This window comes from Stigmatopora nigra, chromosome 21 (genome assembly GCF_051989575.1).
Source record: "Stigmatopora nigra isolate UIUO_SnigA chromosome 21, RoL_Snig_1.1, whole genome shotgun sequence".
Classification (NCBI taxonomy): Eukaryota; Metazoa; Chordata; class Actinopteri; order Syngnathiformes; family Syngnathidae; genus Stigmatopora; species Stigmatopora nigra.
Window position 1 is genome coordinate 4135846 of NC_135528.1, and position 17465 is coordinate 4153310.

The 17465-nt window shown below is 36.9% G+C and overlaps 1 protein-coding gene, 1 long non-coding RNA gene and 1 pseudogene across 3 annotated transcripts; 2 read left to right on the forward strand and 1 right to left on the reverse strand.

Annotated features, from left to right (window-relative positions):
* The first annotated feature begins 5 nt into the window (after nucleotides 1-5).
* Nucleotides 6-4450, forward strand: anxa14 (annexin A14). 2 transcript variants are annotated; one of them, XM_077743335.1, is made up of 12 exons: nucleotides 6-700; nucleotides 778-874; nucleotides 958-1046; nucleotides 1226-1339; nucleotides 2352-2442; nucleotides 2521-2600; nucleotides 2725-2763; nucleotides 2826-2916; nucleotides 2970-3065; nucleotides 3143-3198; nucleotides 3265-3372; nucleotides 3526-4450. In XM_077743335.1, the coding sequence occupies exons 1-12, from the start codon at nucleotides 674-676 to the stop codon at nucleotides 3583-3585; spliced, it is 948 nt and encodes a 315-aa protein (XP_077599461.1). In that variant the 5' UTR covers nucleotides 6-673; the 3' UTR covers nucleotides 3586-4450. The 2 variants fall into 2 exon arrangements, with proteins under 2 accessions (XP_077599461.1, XP_077599460.1); XM_077743334.1 differs by lacking the exon at nucleotides 3526-4450 and having other exon boundaries at nucleotides 3265-3456.
* A 290-nt stretch (nucleotides 4451-4740) lies between these two features.
* LOC144214715 (uncharacterized) lies at nucleotides 4741-8528 on the forward strand. The gene is made up of 4 exons (XR_013330274.1): nucleotides 4741-6466; nucleotides 8019-8075; nucleotides 8160-8203; nucleotides 8316-8528. It is a non-coding gene; the product is annotated as an uncharacterized LOC144214715 (long non-coding RNA).
* A 376-nt stretch (nucleotides 8529-8904) lies between these two features.
* LOC144215197 (uncharacterized) lies at nucleotides 8905-16405 on the reverse strand (annotated as a pseudogene).
* Between the last annotated feature and the right edge of the window lie 1060 nt (nucleotides 16406-17465).

Genomic DNA, 17465 nt, shown 5'->3' on the forward strand with positions numbered 1-17465 from the left:
CAGTATAGTAACATTTATTTGGGGGGGTAAACGTTTTTACAATTGCGCACTAAAGCAGACTAATGCTTAAAATAATGAATAACGCCAAAGATAGCATGTTATTTTTAACCTCTATTTGTAACGTATCAGATGTTTTACGGTAGTCGTCTATACGCGGTATTACGTACCATGGTCCGGGGTGTATATGTTTGTCTTTGATACTAAAGCAGTAATATATATTTTCAAAAATGGGTAGCGGTTTTTAAATGACAATAAAAGATTATTTTGTGGAAGTTGAAGTACTAAGTTGTGGTCACTTTAAACGACGGCCTTTTAGAAGTTTGTCACCGCCAATGACGCATAAAGACATCCGATCCATTTTCAGCGAGGGCCAGACAATGAAAACGTCCCCCTAGAAGCACTCCTTTGAGTCTTTAGTTTGCTCGTGAGATTGTTTAAATATTAACTCGAGAGAAATGTCAGCCGTGTTTATCTACACACAAACGTCAGCTTTCTATTGTATTGTATTTTTTTTTTAAACTAAGGTTAATGTGGTTGGCCAGAGTCGTGAGCAGGTGGTTTAGGGTGTGACAAGCTGATAACCTGAGGTTGTTTGAAAAAAAGAAAGAAAAAAATAGAGAGCTGCGGTATCAGGTGGAAAAACAAGCATTCCTTCAACTTTCAAAGGAGCGCAATGGACTCGCTGTATTTTAAAACTCATGTGAGTACATTTTGCTTTTTCCGATTGCGATTTTTCTGCCGTTCCTTATTAGTTTTGTCTTTTCTTTTCTCCCACAGACAATGTGTTGGGGTACCCTCGGAACGGTGCGACCTTTCTCCAAGTTTCACCCCCAAAATGATGTGATGCGGATCCACCAGGCACTGGAAAAGAAAGGTAATTCCGGTTTAGTGAGTTTATTTAAGAAAAACATTCATATTTGTCGTCTTGGTGTAATTCCAACTTTTCTACCCTGTCAGATGTGACCACTCTAGTGAGCGTCCTCACAAATCGCAACAACGCTCAGAGACGGATTATCGCCGAGACGTTTATAGAAGCGACGGAACGGGTATAAAAATACGTATCTGTGTGTTTTTACGCGGTAAAAATGGCTCGGAGTTTCCAATGTTTGATGAACAAACAAAAGTTCTATAACACGCCTTTGTTTAAAGAGGGAGTGTCGGCTCAAATCATCGTGGATGGACGATGTTGTGTTGAATGTTGTTTTTTTTTATTTTTTTGGGACAGGATTTGGTAGACCTCTTGAAAAAAATTCTGTCTGGAGATTTGGAGGATCTCATGACCGAACTGATGATGTCGCCGGCGGAGCACGAGTGTCATCGCCTTAGACGGGCCATGGCGGTAAGTGTTTTTCAAGTACCCCGTCTCTCTTAACTCGTCGGCCGTCTTCGAAGGCGACAGACAAATTTGGGTAAAACGTATGAGAAAATAAGAAAGGATGGTTTGGCAATGCCAGGTGTCCAATTGTGTGAGTCTGTCAGGAGCACGCATTGAATCTGATCAGGGAAAGTCGGCAGCGAATGATCAAATGTTTAGACGATGAAATTCTCTGATTTGTTGACGAAGATGTTGTATTGGATAACTTTATTCATCCCGTATTTGGGAAATTTCATTGTCACAGTAGCAAGAGGGTGAGGATGCAGAAATAGGAAAGGCATTTTAGAAAAAATATACATATATATATATATATACATATACACAAGTGTACATACACGTATATACATATACACATACGTGGGCATACCCATATACATAAATATAAGCACATATATACATACATACACATACATACACATATAAGCACATTTACACATATAGAGGTACATATATACATCCATACATATAAGCACATATACATACATACACATATATAAGCACATATATGCATGCACGTATATACTTACATACACACAAGCACATATACATGCACATATAAGCACATATACACCTGCATATATAAGCACATACACATACATATATAAGCACATACACATAATATATAAGCACATACACATAGATGTACCTGCATGCATACGGTAGGTCTTAACACTCAGCCACTTTTTTGTTAAAGAGGCGCACAGCTCATGGTAAATAATGATGTTTAATAGTAGTTTAATAGAAAATTGGTCCTAAGTTAATTATTAGAGAGGCTGTAAATGAATCTCATATTTTTGCATTCACTTCATATAGGCTGTAGATTAATGTGAGTGATTGGTTTTAGAAGAACAATTTGTTGTCAATTTTTCTAGACGATATCCATTGTAGCGAATGGACATTTGTGCCGTCAGTTCAGATGAATTGGACGTCGGTCGCCGTCATTGTCGGCTAACGGGTCGCGTCCACGATCGCGCAGGGTTTAGGTACAGACGAGGAAACTTTGCTGGAGATTTTGTGTTCAAGATCCAGCGAGGAGATTCGGGACATTAGCGCTGCGTACGGACAAAGTAAGCAGGCCAAGTTTGGAGTTTCTCTAAATTGTAGTTATCGAAATAAATGTCATTTTTGGCATATTTGCTTTTCAGTATATAAAAAGGACTTGGAGAAGGACGTGAAAGCAGAAACCAGCGGAGACTTTGCAAAGCTCGTCGTGGCACTTGTAAATGTAATTAGTTTTTTTTTTATAGTATTTTTGCAGTCTTATAGTTGTGTATTTAATGGTAGAGAAGAATGAAAGCATTTATTGTTGAATTTAATCTCCAACTGACTTTTTTTTCCATCCTCAACAGAAAGAGGAAGTGGCTGGTGTTGTTGAAAAGGACATTGAGGTATTATTTTTAATGTAATATGTCTTAACATGACAAAAGGAAATAATCAGGTTACTTTGCAGTCACTGGCCGCATCGCTAAAGGAGAAAAAAGCCGACGCGTCTCCTTGGATCGATATTCTCACGTCTAGAGATTCAAACCATCTCAACAAAGGTGAAATACAAAATACCATTTATTGCAAGACTTTAACTTTAACTTACCAACAGTGTTGACGGGACTGGAAATGGAGAATGGCCAGACGGTCATTCCAGTTTTGGAGAAAAGATTCTCGGGCGATATCCGTCTGGGTTTGAGCGTATTGGGTAAATGTTTGTGTCGGCGTTAGTGTGTCATTGGACGATCATCCATTAATATATTTTTTTCTATCGTGTATCAACAGTAGAGTGCATCCAAAACCGTGATATGTACCTTGCAAAAAGATTAAGCCAGATGAAGGTAAGCAGTGATCAATATGGTCAAGCAAGTGAATTTATTAGCATACTGAGTGAAATTCCCGTACAGGTATCAACAGTACACGGTGTCATGGTGTCCCACAGTGAGGAAGATCTACTTTGTATTAGAGTTGCCTTCCTTAAACTGGTTGGCACTTCTCTCTATACAACACTACAGGTAAAATATAAAGACTTTGCTCCTACATACGGCCATAAGATAATAATAATAATAATAGATTGCGATTAACCACAGTTAATTGTTAATCTATCCGAACAAAGTGTTAATCAGTGTTCATTTTGATTACAACTGTGCCTGTTTTCTTCCCAACAGAAAAATTTCAAGGGTGACCATTTGGAAGCTCTTCTGGCCATCTGCAGATCAGAAGATTAACGTGAAGTGGATCTCGTATACGGGAGATAAGTGTCTGATCTAAATTAAGTTATCACCTGTGCGTGTTGTATTTTGCACGCTTTGAATTTTACCAACACCGACTCCGTTTTGGCAATCACAACGGCTAAATAAAGTCGCCTTATACGATTGACGAGCGAGTCGAAAAAGTCATTCGGGAAGGATTTTTGTTGTCGTTCAAGAGCAGATGAGGATAAGTAGGAACGACATCGCCATTAACAGTAGCGAAGTCGAGACGCCGCCTCCTCTGGCGTACGCCGTGGTTTCGACGGGTGCAGTCGTAGGGACGGTCTCGGTGGTGAAGTATTCGACAGTCGTGGGATAGGTCGTGGCAATTGTAGTTTTGACAGTCGTGGGATCGGCGGTCGCCGATGTGGTTTTGGTTGCGGTGGGATCGGTGGTCACCGTAGTGGTTTCGGTCGTCGTAGAATTGCAGGTCGCCGTGGTGGTTTTTGTAGTCGTAGGATAGGTCGTCACCGTGGAGGTTTTGGTTGTCGTAGAATTGCCGATCGGCGTGGTGGTTTTTGTAGTCGTAGGATAGGTCGTCACCGTGGAGGTTTTGGCCGTCGTGGAATTGCCGATCGGCGTGGTGGTTTTGGCTGTCGTGGAATTGCCGATAGATGTGGTGGTTTTGGCTGTCGTGGAATTGCCGGTCGCCGTGGTGGTTGTGGCCGCTGTAGAATTGCCGGTCGCAGTGGTGGTTTTTGTAGTCGTAGGATCGGTCGTCACCGTGGAGCTTTTGGTTGTCGTAGGATCGGTCGTTACCGTGGAGGTTTTGGTTGTCGTAGGATCGGTCGTCACCGTGGAGCTTTTGGTTGTCGTAGGATCGGTCGTTACCGTGGAGGTTTTGGTTGTCGTAGGATCGGTCGTCACCGTAGTGGTTTTGGTTGTCGTAGAATTGCCGATCGGCGTGGTGGTTTTTGTAGTCGTAGGATAGGTCGTCACCGTGGAGGTTTTGGTTGTCGTGGAATTGCCGATCGGCGTGGTGGTTTTGGATGTCGTGGAATTGCCGATCGGCGTGGTGGTTTTTGTAGTCGTAGGATAGGTCGTCACCGTGGAGGTTTTGGTTGTCGTAGAATCGCCGATCGGCGTGGTGGTTTTTGTAGTCGTAGGATAGGTCGTCACCGTGGAGGTTTTGGCCGTCGTGGAATTGCCGATCGGCGTGGTGGTTCTGGCCGTTGTAGAATTGGTAGTCGCCGTTGAGGAATTGAGAGTTGTAGGAATGATCGTCACCATAGTGCTTTTGTCTGTTGTCGGAGTGACGGTCGCCATAGAGGTTTTGGCAGTTGCGATATTTCTCATATCCGTGGCGGTATCGAGTGTCGTCTTTTTGGCGGTCACTGCGGAGGTCCCGTGTGTCGTCGGCACGGTGGATGCCACGGGACTCTTGGTAGTCGGTAAAAAGAAAAAGATAAATAGTACTATTTTTCAAGATATAGATGTTAGGAGCTTTTATTTTATTTCACGTCTTTTATTGGAAATTAACTATAATTAAAGGCTAATGCAATCCACCTCATATTTGGTTACCCTTTAGTTCGATAGTAATCAAAAATATTCACAAACTTATGTTTCTCTCATACGTTGCTGCTTAAAGTTGTATAGAACGGGTAGAATAGATCTTTGATTGTATAATCTTAGTAATATATCAGTCGAAAGAAACCCCCCTAAAAAGTCATACCTGAGTCGATGCCAGGAAAGCCACAATGCAAAGTCCAACGAGCGAAATCATCCCAACAGATAAACGTTTTTTTCTTCAGAACTCCCCAAAATGACGACTTGATATGTTATATTGATACTTGATTCTCTTTAATAATGTAGAACACACCATGTCACTTCTTATATACCACAAGGAAGTCATCCCCTTTTTTGGGTGGGCCAAACTACATTTATGGCTAATTTTTACTCTGACTTTGACTTCAGGAAGTAGGATGAAATGTTTTATATGATGATGTATTTATAGATTCGATGGAACATTTCATCCACCGGTATTGTTAAAAATCTGACTCAATGATAGTAAACTCTTTATCTCTTGATATTTTACAACTCGTATCTATATTATGTTTATTTTGGGATTCATTTAGAACATTTGCTTGCCGAGTGTCACGTGTGAAAGCAATAAGGATGTAGTTGTATTCCAAAAAGGTAGTTGTGAGATGAATGATTAAGAGAACCAAACCAATGTTCCTCATTTGGTAGTAAGTTAACAGACAATCATTCACTTGTATGATCTAATGTTTCTATTAGTTTGTTATTGGGTTTTTGCGTAGCGATGAGTCAGTTTAGTCAGGTAAGCATTTAAAATGTGGAAAATGGGATAAGTATGCTGTTATCCTTTATTAACTTTGCAAAATTTTAGCTTTTGACGGTAATAGACATCCAGTCCATTTTTTTGTCAATTGTCCCCCAGTTCAATTAGATTGAAGTCTACTTAAAAGAGCCATCTGATCGGTTGTACAATTTGGCAAAACTTACATAAAGATTCAATTTTTTTAATGATAAACAGTTGTATTTCTGTGTATAAAATCAAGCAAACATGATTACTTTCTTATTTTGGCAATAGAGCTGGCAAACTTTTAATAGTTTTCAAATTATCCAATACCATCGACAAAAAAAAGGCCGAATATAAACGACGGAGTATTTCATAAAATAATGTAGCGTTATGTATCTTTTACGAATGTTTTAACGATTTTGTAGTGTGCCAGTTTTCTATGCACTGCAGATTAGAAGGACGACGGCAAACACAGAAAGCGGACTCAAAAACTCCCACAGAGAAGTCGTCCCGGTTTTTAAAGTGGAGGCGGAGAGCGCGGGAGCGCTTCCGGCGGACGTCGCGGTCCGCATCGTCGTCGTGACGATATCAGAGGTAGGTGTATCGCCAAGCGACGTCGGGCCGTCACTCGTAGAGAAAGTACTGGGCACGGGTGCGGTCGGAGTAGAACTAGCAGTCGTTTCTTGACCCTGAAAATAACATCAGAAGGCGCGTTGAAAGTTTGTTTCTCGATTGTTATTTCAGAGTTAGAATAAATAACGGGGAGGTGCGATTAAGTAGAAATTGTTACTAGTTTTTTTTACTTGTAGCGTAGTCCATAATTTGAATGGTAGTTGACTTAATATAGGCTGTATTAAAATAGTATAAATTTGTTGTAATATACTGTACTCTTAATAATCTTCAAATTATGCAGTACCATTTGAAAAAAAGTAGAATTAATATGGTGTGTGTAATAATGTATTACATAGAATAGTGTAGCATGTGTTTTTTGAATGTATAAAGACTTTGTAATGTGTTAGTGCATTATGTAGTTTACTTAATTTAGCCTGTATTAAAGTAGTATAAATTAGTAATAATATATTGTACTATGTATCTTCAAATTATGCAGTACCATTGACACAAAAAAATGTAGAATCAAAAAGTGAGTATAGCGAGTAGTATTTCATAGGATAATGTAGTATTAGGTATCTTTTACGAATGTTTAATGACTTTCTAGTTCATTATTTAATTTTAGTTTATTTAATGTAGCCTGTATTATAATAGTACACATTTGTAAATGTAATAAGTATCAATGTAAAAAAAATAGATGTGTAATAATATCATATAAATATCAAAAAAATATATACTTGGCCTCAAAAAAAGTGCAGTTTGAAATTGATCTCCAATTGTTTTGGCTTTAATACAAACTGAATTCACAACAAACAAGCTAGTAATTCAATAAAATCTAACATCAAGATACCGTCAAATACAATTTTTGTATTTTGTCCAAATAGTGACTTGTCAGTATAGATCTTTTTGCACCAATAGAGTGAAAGGCAAGTAACAGTGTTAGAATAAAACAAAAAGTTTACCCGTGCGTAATTAGTAGCCACAAAGATCAGCCACAAGGACAGGACCAATTTTGCCGTGTTCTCCATCACGTTATCTCTGGGTGCCAGTTGCCCCCCAGCTCGTCACGGCAGTTTTTATACCGACCACTCTCTCTCTCTCTCTACCATCCACAGACGCAGATAAGCAAAGGCGGTCTGGACCGATATCGCACGGCCTTCTCGCACGAATAATATTTACATAGAGATGTTATTTGTTTATCAAATAGTCGCACGTGAAACGAGATCCTATGTTAATATATGCCGTCAGCAGTAAGAAAGAAAGTCACATTGAGCTAATGGAAAATTACGCCAATGTAAATAGCAAAATGTTAAGCTCTAAGAGTCAAATGTACAACGTAGTACGTGTAGTATTTCCAGTACCAGATAGTGTTTTATATAATACCGTTTGCGTCGGAGATCCGAAGTCGCGTATTCACGGCAGTAGTTTGTGTAAAAAGGACAATAATAGAAAGGCTTGAAATTAGTTGTCTTTTAATGATATTTGTTATCATGTCAATAATGCAGTTTGTGTTTTAAAATGTGATTTCTTTGCTTAGATAACGCGCAAGGAGAACTCGGATTTGACAATGAGTTAGTGACCAGCTCGAGGCACGGTGAGGTCATTGTGTTTTAGAATGTAATTGATTGTTATCCCTCAGTGATTGCTTTAATGTTAATTTTTGTTAGTTTATTTGCAGTTTGTTCAATTGGTTATCGTTGCTGATGTTCTGGCAAAATTCAGGTGGGTCTTGAGTTTTTATTCGGTACATTAACCGTCTTGAGGAAGTTCTACTGATCCAAATGTATATCTGACTTTGAGTTTAATCTCATATGCTTTTGACTGTCTGTTTCAGGGAAGTGTTTTCCACATTGACTCTGGCTCCGTTATTCGGTTGTGACTTTAAGATGCCTTATCCTTTTGGGTAATTGAGCACGGTGGAAGGAATGGATGCAATGCAAAGTTTGCAAACAGCACGACGTGGCCTTTGCGAACTTATAATGTCGAATTGACCTCATCCAATCCAGTGAGGATGCTTAGGAGGATGCTGTGGTGGAAGACGTGTACCAGTAAGTGGGTGTTTAAGCTATATATTAAGTAACGGGTGATGTAAGTATTTTGTCATATAATTTGTTGGGTTTCATTTGTTGATGGCTACATTTTAGGATGTGAATTTATGCTGCATTCTCCTCCTATTTCTTCTGGTAAGTAATTGACTTGTTACATTTTCTTTTGGTAAGTTTTAGCAATGATTGTTAGTAGTTATGTTTCAGCTTTTTTACTTGGCTCATTGCAATGGAATGTATGGAAGAAAGACAAGAGGTGATGTATTACTTTATTTTTTGTTATCTATCCAATCTCTTTTTTTTTTTTACCATTCTCTCTTTACCATTTTTTTCCTTCCTTCTTCCTTGTCTTTACCCTTTCTCTCTACTCTTCTCTCTCTACTCTTTACCTTTCCTCATCTTCTTCTTTCCCATCTCCATCTTCTCATTTTTCTTCTCTTTGCTACTCATCTCTCTTTTCTTTCTCTTTACCCTTCTCTTATTTCTTTACTCTTGCCTCTTGTCTTTAATTTTCTGTCATCTTCTCTCTTTGCCTTTCCCTTCTTTTCTCTCTTTACTCTTCTTACTCCTCTCTTCTCTTTAGTCTTTTCTCTTTTTTCCCTACGCTCTACTTTTCCCCAATTGTTGATTTTCCTTGATCTATTTAATGTTGTTTTCACCCTTTGATGTGCATTTGTGCTCTATTTTTTTTCCAGTGTTTGAAGAAGATCAGATCCTTTTTACTTGGCTCATTGTAATGGCATGTGTGGAAGAAAGACTAGAGGTGATGTATGACTTTTTTTTTTTATCTTTCCAATATCTTCTTCTTTACTCCTTTCTCTTCTCTCTCCTCTCTTTACTCTTTACTCTTGTTTCTCTTTACCCTACCTCTCCTTTCTCTTTACTCTCCTCTTTTCTCTCTTCTTTCTTTTTACCCTCCCTCTCTTCTCTCTTTAATCTTTATTCCTCTCTCGATTCCTCTCTCGATTCCTCTCTCTTTTCTTCTCTCTTTTCTTCTCTCATTACTCTTCCATCTTCTCACTCTTCCTTTCCATGTTTTCTCCTTTCTCCATCTTCTCTTTACCTTTCTTCATCTTCCTTCTCCATCTCCACTTCTTTCTTCTCTTTGCCCCTCATCTCTCCTCTTTTCCCATTCTACTTGTTCTTTCTCCTTACCCTTCCTCTCTTGTCTCTTTACTCTTCTCTCTTCTTTCACTTTACTCTTCTACTCTTCCTGCTATACTCTTTACTCTCTATTATTTTCTCTTTACTCTTTACCTTTCTCCATCTTCTCCTTTCCTATCTCCATCTTCTCTTCTCTCTTCTCTTTTCTTTACCCTTCTACTCTTCTCTCTTTACTCTCTACTGTTTATTTCCCTTCTTTGTTTATTCTTCACCCTTTGTTTCAGTTTTCTTTTCTGTCTTTACTCTTTTCTCTTTTTATCTTTACTCTCTTTTTTATACTCTTCCCATCTTCTCCTTTCCCTTCTCTCTTTACTTTTATTTTCTCTTACTCTTCTCTCATCTCTTCTCACTCTTCCCTTCTCCCTTTTAATTTATGCCTTCTCCATCTTCTTTTCACTCTTCTCTCCTCTCTCTTTCCCATCTCTCTTCTTTCTTCTTTCTCTTTACCCTTCTTTTCTTCCTTGTCTTTACCCTTTCTCTCTACTCTTCTCTCTCTACTCTTTACCTTTCCTCATCTTCTCCTTTCCCATCCCCATCTTCTCTTTTTTCTTCTCTTTGCTACTCATCTCTCTTTCCTTTCTCTTTACCCTTCTTATTTCTTTTTTCTCTTCCTACTTTTCTCATTTCTCTTTGTACTTGTCCTTTTTCTCTACTCTTTACTCTTCCCTCTTCTCTTTTTCTTCACCCTTCTACTCTTATGTCTTTACTCTCTATTGTTTACTCTTGTATTCTTTATATTTTTCTCATTTATCTTTACCCTTTTCTTTTCTTTAGTCTTTCTCTTTTTTTTTTAATCTCTTCTCTTGTCTTTACTTTTCTCTCTTCTCTTACTCTTCTCCCTTCTTTTTTTCTCTTCTTACTCTTTTCACCCATTTCTTTTCTCCCTTCGCCTTCTCTCTGATCTCGTCTATTTTCTCTCTTCACCCTTCTATTCTCTACTGTTTACTCTCCTCTTCTCTCTTTATTCTTCTACTTTATCTTTACCATTTTACTCTTTTCTCTTCTCTCATTTTTTCTCTTGTCTTTTCTCTCTTTACTCTACTCTCTTCACTCTTTCTCTTTATTCTATATTCTTTTCTCTTCATTGTTTTTGCTTTTGTCTCTTCTCTCCTCTCTATTTTCTTGTCTTTTCTCTTGTCTCTAATCTTTACTTTTTCTTTTCTCTACTCTTTACTCTTCTCTCTTTATTACCTATTTTCTTTCTTTATTCTCTTCTATCTTCTCTTTACTGTCCTCTTCACTCCTTCATCTTCTCTTTTTATTATTCTCATTCTTCATGTCTCTTTTCTTCTCTTTACCCTTCTCTTATTTTCTCTAATTCTTCTCTTCACCCTTTTCTCTCCTCTCTATACCCTTTTTATCTTTTGCTATCTCTCTTTATTATTCTTTTTTTTTACTCTCTTCACCCATTTATCTTTTGCTCTCTCCTCTCTCACTCTTCTCTCTTTCCCCTCTTCTTTCTCTTTACCCTTCCTCTCTTTACTCTCTATTCTTCTCTCTTTACTCTTTTCTCTTTGCTACTCATTTTGCTTCTCTTTTCTCTATAATCTCCTCTTTTCCTTTTACCCTTGTCTTTTCTCTTCTTTCCTATTTTCTTTAGTCTTTTCAGTTTTCTTTTTTCTCTTATTCTTCTCTTCACCCTTTAAGCATTTCCCTTCTCCATCTTCTCTATCTTCTCTCTTGACTCTTCATTATTCTCTCTTTACTCTTCTCTTTTTGTTCTTCTTTCTCCTTACTCTTCTACTCTTCTTTCTTTACTCTTTACCTTTTTTAAATCTTTTCTGTTTGCTTCTCCTTTCTTGTCTTTCTGTTCTCTTTTCTATTTTTTTCTTTTTTCTCTTCTTACTCTTCACTCTTTAAGCTTTTCTTTTCTCCATCTTCTCTCCTCTATTTTCCCTCTTCATTCTTCTCTGGTAACTATCCACTGTTTACTTTCCTCTTCTCTCTTTGTTTTTCTACTTTATCTTCACCCTTCTACTCTTTTCTCTCTTTAATTTTTACCATTCTCCATCATCTCCTATCCTTTCTTTTTCTTTTTCTTTTTCTTTTTCTTTTTCTTTTTCTTTTTCTTTTTCTTTTTCTTTTTCTTTTTCTTTTTCTTTTTCTTTTTCTTTTTCTTTTTCTTTTTCTTTTTCTTTTTCTTTTTCTTTTTCTTTTTCTTTTTCTTTTTCTTTTTCTTTTTCTTTTTCTTTTTCTTTTTCTTTTTCTTTTTCTTTTTCTTTTTCTTTTTCTTTTTCTTTTTCTTTTTCTTTTTCTTTTTCTTTTTCTTTTTCTTTTTCTTTTTCTTTTTCTTTTTCTTTTTCTTTTTCTTTTTCTTTTTCTTTTTCTTTTTCTTTTTCTTTTTCTTTTTCTTTTTCTTTTTCTTTTTCTTTTTCTTTTTCTTTTTCTTTTTCTTTTTCTTTTTCTTTTTCTTTTTCTTTTTCTTTTTCTTTTTCTTTTTCTTTTTCTTTTTCTTTTTCTTTTTCTTTTTCTTTTTCTTTTTCTTTTTCTTTTTCTTTTTCTTTTTCTTTTTCTTTTTCTTTTTCTTTTTCTTTTTCTTTTTCTTTTTCTTTTTCTTTTTCTTTTTCTTTTTCTTTTTCTTTTTCTTTTTCTTTTTCTTTTTCTTTTTCTTTTTCTTTTTCTTTTTCTTTTTCTTTTTCTTTTTCTTTTTCTTTTTCTTTTTCTTTTTCTTTTTCTTTTTCTTTTTCTTTTTCTTTTTCTTTTTCTTTTTCTTTTTCTTTTTCTTTTTCTTTTTCTTTTTCTTTTTCTTTTTCTTTTTCTTTTTCTTTTTCTTTTTCTTTTTCTTTTTCTTTTTCTTTTTCTTTTTCTTTTTCTTTTTCTTTTTCTTTTTCTTTTTCTTTTTCTTAATTGGGGGTATATAAAATTAGTAATATATATAAGTACAAAACATGAAAAATAATTTGAAAAGGAACTTACCAGTAAAAAAAAGGAGAGAAAAGGGGGGAAAAAAGGAAAGAAATGAAATAAGAAAGTGAAAATATAAAGGATGAAAAGGGAAAAAAGGAGAAGAAAGGGTAAAGGAAAAAGGAAGAGAAAAGAAAGGAGAAGGCTAAAAAAAATAGAAGAAGAGAGAGTAAGAAAAGAGAGAAGGGAAAAGAAAGATAGTATAAAGATTAGAGAAAAGTGAAAATAGGAAGAGGGTAGAGAAGAGGAAAGTAAACAAAGAGAAGGGTAGAAATGAGAGCCAAAGGAAAAAGGAGGAATAGAGAAAAGAAAGGAGGACAGAAAAAAAAATAAAAGGATGAGAAAAAGTCAAAAAGTAAGGAGAAATGAGAAAGATCGATAAATAAAGAAGAAGAGATGGGTAAAAAGAAAAAAGGAAAAGAGAGAACAGAAAGAGAAAAAGGGTAAAGAGAGAAGGGTAGAGAAAAAAAAGAGAAAAAAGTTAAAGGGTATAGGAGAAAGTATGAGAAAAGATAGGGGAAACAAAAATAAAAAGGATGACAATAAGGCAAAGAAAAGGGTTGGGAAGAGATAAGTGAAGAGTAAGGGGAAATGAGAAGGGTAGAAAAATAGGAGAGAGTAAAAGAAGAGAAATGTAAAATGAATAGGGTAAAGAGGAGAGAGTACAAAAAAAGAAAAAGAGAAGGGTAAAGAAAAGTGAGAAGGGAAGATAGGGAAGAGTAAATAGAAAAAAAGAAAAGATTAGAGATAAGAGGAAAGTAATTAAAGAGAAGGATAGAAAAATTAAGAGAAGGGGAAGAGGACAGAAAAAAGTAAGAGAAAAGGTAAAGAGAAGGGTAAACGAGAGAAAAAAAAGGGAAGAGGAAAAGGGTGGAAACATAAGGAGAAGAGAGATGAAGAGTAAAAAGAGAGGAGAGAAAAGATCAAACAATAAAAAGGTTGAGAGAATGTCAAAGAAAAGGGTAGAAGAGAAAGGCAAAGGGGAGAGAAAAGTAAATGAAGAGTGAGAAGAGTAAAGAGAATAGAGAGTAAGGAGAAGAGTAAGAGAAACATAAGAAGAGAATTGTAAAGTGCAGAGTAGAAAGAAAAGTAAGAAAAAAAAAGGTTAAAGAAAGAGAAGGTTAAAGAAAAGAGAAAAAGGGTAAAGAGTGAAAAGAAAAGAGAAGACAGGAGAAGGGAAAAGAAGCAAATGGTAGAGAAGAGTAATAGAATGGTGAAAAGGAAAAATAAAAGGATGAGAGAAAGGCAAAGAAAAGGGTAGAAGAGAGAGGCAAAAGGGGAGAGAAAAGTAAAGAAAGAGCAAGAAGAATAAAAGTAAGAGAAATGTGTAGAGAAAAGAAAGTGAGAATAGTAAAGAGAGAAGCATAAAAAGAATAAATGTAAAGAACAGAGGAGAGAATAGAAGGTTAAAGAAGGGTAAAGAATAAAGAAAGAAGTGTGAGAATAGTAAGAGAAGGAGAAGAGTAAGAGAGAGAGAAGCATAAGGAAAAAAGAGAAGGGTAAAGTGTAAAGAAAGAAGAGTGAGAATAGTAAGAGTAAAGAGAAAGGAGAAGAGAGAAGGGTAAAGAGTAAAGAAGGAGAGTGAGAATAGTAAGAGTAAAGGGAAAGGAGAAGAGAAAGGAAATGAGTAAAGAACAGAAGAGAGAAGAGTAAGAGAGAAGAGAAGGTTAAGGAAAAAAGAGAAGGGTAAAGAGTAAAGAAAGAAGTGAGAATAGTAAAAGAGAAGCATAAAGAGAAGAGAAGTGTAAAGAACAGAGTAGAAAGAAGAGTAAACGAGAAGGGTAAAAAGTAAGAGAAGCATAAAGAGAAGAAAAGTTTAAAGAATAGAGTAGAGAGAAGAAAGGGATAAAGAAAGAGAAGGGTAAAGAGTAAAGAGAAAAAAAAAGGCAGAAGAGAAAAGAAGCAAAGGTAAAAAAAGAGTAACGTGGAGAAATAAATCACAATCGAGACGTGAATTCCATTTTACGGTTTTTTATTAAAGTTCAACAATCAGTTCACAGTAACATTTCACACGACACGAATTACATTCAAAGTGGCATACTACAAAATACACGGCAAAAAGGTCTGGCCTTCTATTCTATAATCCAGATTCTCTCAAAATGCTATTTTAGACGAATATAAAAATACCATACAATATAAATCTAGCCACGACGCCTACTTTTAGCATTCCGTCTAAAAGGAAATCCTACCGTCAAACGGACGCAAATCCCGGCGATCGATTTAAGGCTATTAAGACTTTTGGTTTCTAGGCGAGCTTCCGACACCCACGTCGGCCGCCGTCAACGAACAATGCCTCGTCCAAAATTTGCGCTTCACGGGCTGGCCAGTTCCCGATTCACACAGATGGACATCTAGCAGAGTTCGTATCCGACGTGCCGATCGCAGACGAGAGTGACTTTCCACGAGGGACGAGGCCTTCCGGTCAATTTGTACTACTCGGGAGAGGCGTCTCCCATTTTCGCACGCATTGACTTGAGGCACGGTCAACCTGGGACTAGTCACCCGTACTATCGTATTACTTTAACATTACCTTAATTTGAGTCATTTACCATTAGCAGAACAAGTTCTAAACTACAGAAAACCAGACCAATTTACCAAATCAAGTAAATTTAACTAAAAATACATTGGAATTCTAACCATTTTAGCTATGCCACTTTGTTTAACTAACATTTTACATTGAAGAATAAAAAAAAAAAGTTACAAAAAACCTTCGTGTCCAATCCCGGGACAGATCGCGGACTCCGATGTGGTCGGAACTCGGGAGGATGTCCACCTGGGAGAACATGACCAGTTTTAATGTGCTATAAAAATTAAACACGGTTGCATTTTTTTTTTAAATAAAATATATCGTGACATACCATTTCATCGGGATAGAAGTGGATGAGATCACACGGTGAAGATCTTCCTTCCGAAGTGAGAGTCCAACGACCGGGCTGCAAGAATGACATTAAACACAATTAGATGAATAGGTTAGGTTACACGAGTGCATACTAAAGTCTCGCCGACTTTGACTCACCGTTAGTCGACTTTTGACAGCACCAATGTCCTTCGGATCGGTGGATCAATCCAATGAAGGGACCTTGAGAGCGTGTAAGAACATTTTCGGCAATTAATTAAAGTCTTACAACCGCAATATATTTGCACATCTCACCTCGTATATTCCTTTTGGTTCATCAGAACTGGCCAGAGAATTACGACAGGATGCGATCGTGGATCCGTAACTGTCGAGATAAATAAGTTATAGATGTTGAAAATTAGATGCTGGTGCAATTAAAATAATCTTTTCGTCTAAATACAACTCATTAAACTTAACTCGTCGCCGTTCTCAATGCGTTCCGTTGGAATCGGCAACCGGGGATGGCGATCTGTCAAAACATTTACAGTGGTGGAATTAGAAGTGATTTAACATTTGCCTAAATATACACAATTACACAAATACCTGTGTCTCTTAATGTCCCAGTCTTGAACAGCAAACGGGTATGAGACCTGTCCAAATTTCACATGGTTATAGATATGATTTTTTTTTTTTTTCTAATTAAAATGTACTTTACCTTTTGCAGCTGTTAATGTCCCATCAGACGTCACCCCAAGGATGGAGAACTGGCAACAAAAATCACACATCAGCAAACTCTATCGACCAGATTTTAACCTTTGGCGGCACTCAATGTCCAAGGGATTGACAGCCAGAGATTTAAGATCCGTGCCACTTGGAGATCAATTACCGTCAAAGATTAAAATACATCGTTCTACATCCCAAATACTATTATCTTGTACATACCTCTCATATACTTTACCTTTTGCCGCTAGCCATGTCATTTCAGTCACATTCAAAGAGTGAGAACTGAAAAAAAATACTACACTTATACATCGGGCAACTTCATCTATATATAAGCCTTTGCCAGCAATCAAAGTCCAAGGGATTGTCCCAGCCAGAGATTTAGGATCGTCACCACTTGGAGATCGAGTACTGGCAAAATACATTTGCAACCTGCATTGCATCTTTCACACACCTCAAATAAGTCCCGTCGGTGAAAATCAATCGCCATCTGGGAGAGACCGGTCGACAGAAAGTACATGGTTATACATCTGCTAAATTAATGAACAATATTTTATTGCATTTGTCAGCACCCAATGTCCAAAGGATTTATCCAGCCAGAAATTTATGATTGTTTGCCATTTGGAGATGGAGTATTGACAAAACTTAAGACCGGCCCGCATTGCATCTTTTACAAACCTCAAATAAGTCCCGTCGGTGAAAATCATCCGCCATCTGGGATGGAGACCTGTCGAAAACTTTCAATGGTTAGACATCTGCTAAATTGCCTGACAATATTATTTTTGCATTTGTCAGCACCCAATGTCCAAAGGATTTATCCAGCCAGAAATTTATGTTTGTTGCCATTTGGAGATCGAGTATTGACAAAACTTAAGACCGACCCGCATTGCAACTTTTACACACCTCAAATAAGTCCCTTCGGTGAAAATGAACCGCCATCTGGGATAGAGACCTGTCAAAAGATATTCAATGGTTAGACTTCGACTAACTAACTGGACCATATTTTATTGCATTTGTCAGCACCCAATGTCCAAAGCATTCATCCAGCCAGAAATTTATGATTGTCGCCATTTGGAGATCAAGTATTGACAAAAGACCAACCTGCATTGCATCTTTTACATACCTCAAATACTTGTTGAAGACTGCCATCTGGGATGGAGACCTGTTGGACATTCAATGGTTATACATCTGCTAAATTAATGGACAATATTATTTTTGCATTTGTCAACACCCAATGTCCAAATGATTTATCCAGCCAGAAATTTATGTTCGTTGCCATTTGGAGATAGAGTATTGACAAAACTTAAGACCGACC

Bases quoted from the DNA above. Each gene is read 5' to 3' on its own strand.
- anxa14 (XM_077743334.1), top strand. From the start codon at position 674: ATGGACTCGCTGTATTTTAAAACTCAT. The intron at 1,340-2,351 runs GTAAGTGTTTTT...ACGATCGCGCAG, and splicing joins GCCTTAGACGGGCCATGGCG to GGTTTAGGTACAGACGAGGA. The intron at 2,601-2,724 runs GTAATTAGTTTT...CATCCTCAACAG, and splicing joins TCGTCGTGGCACTTGTAAAT to AAAGAGGAAGTGGCTGGTGT.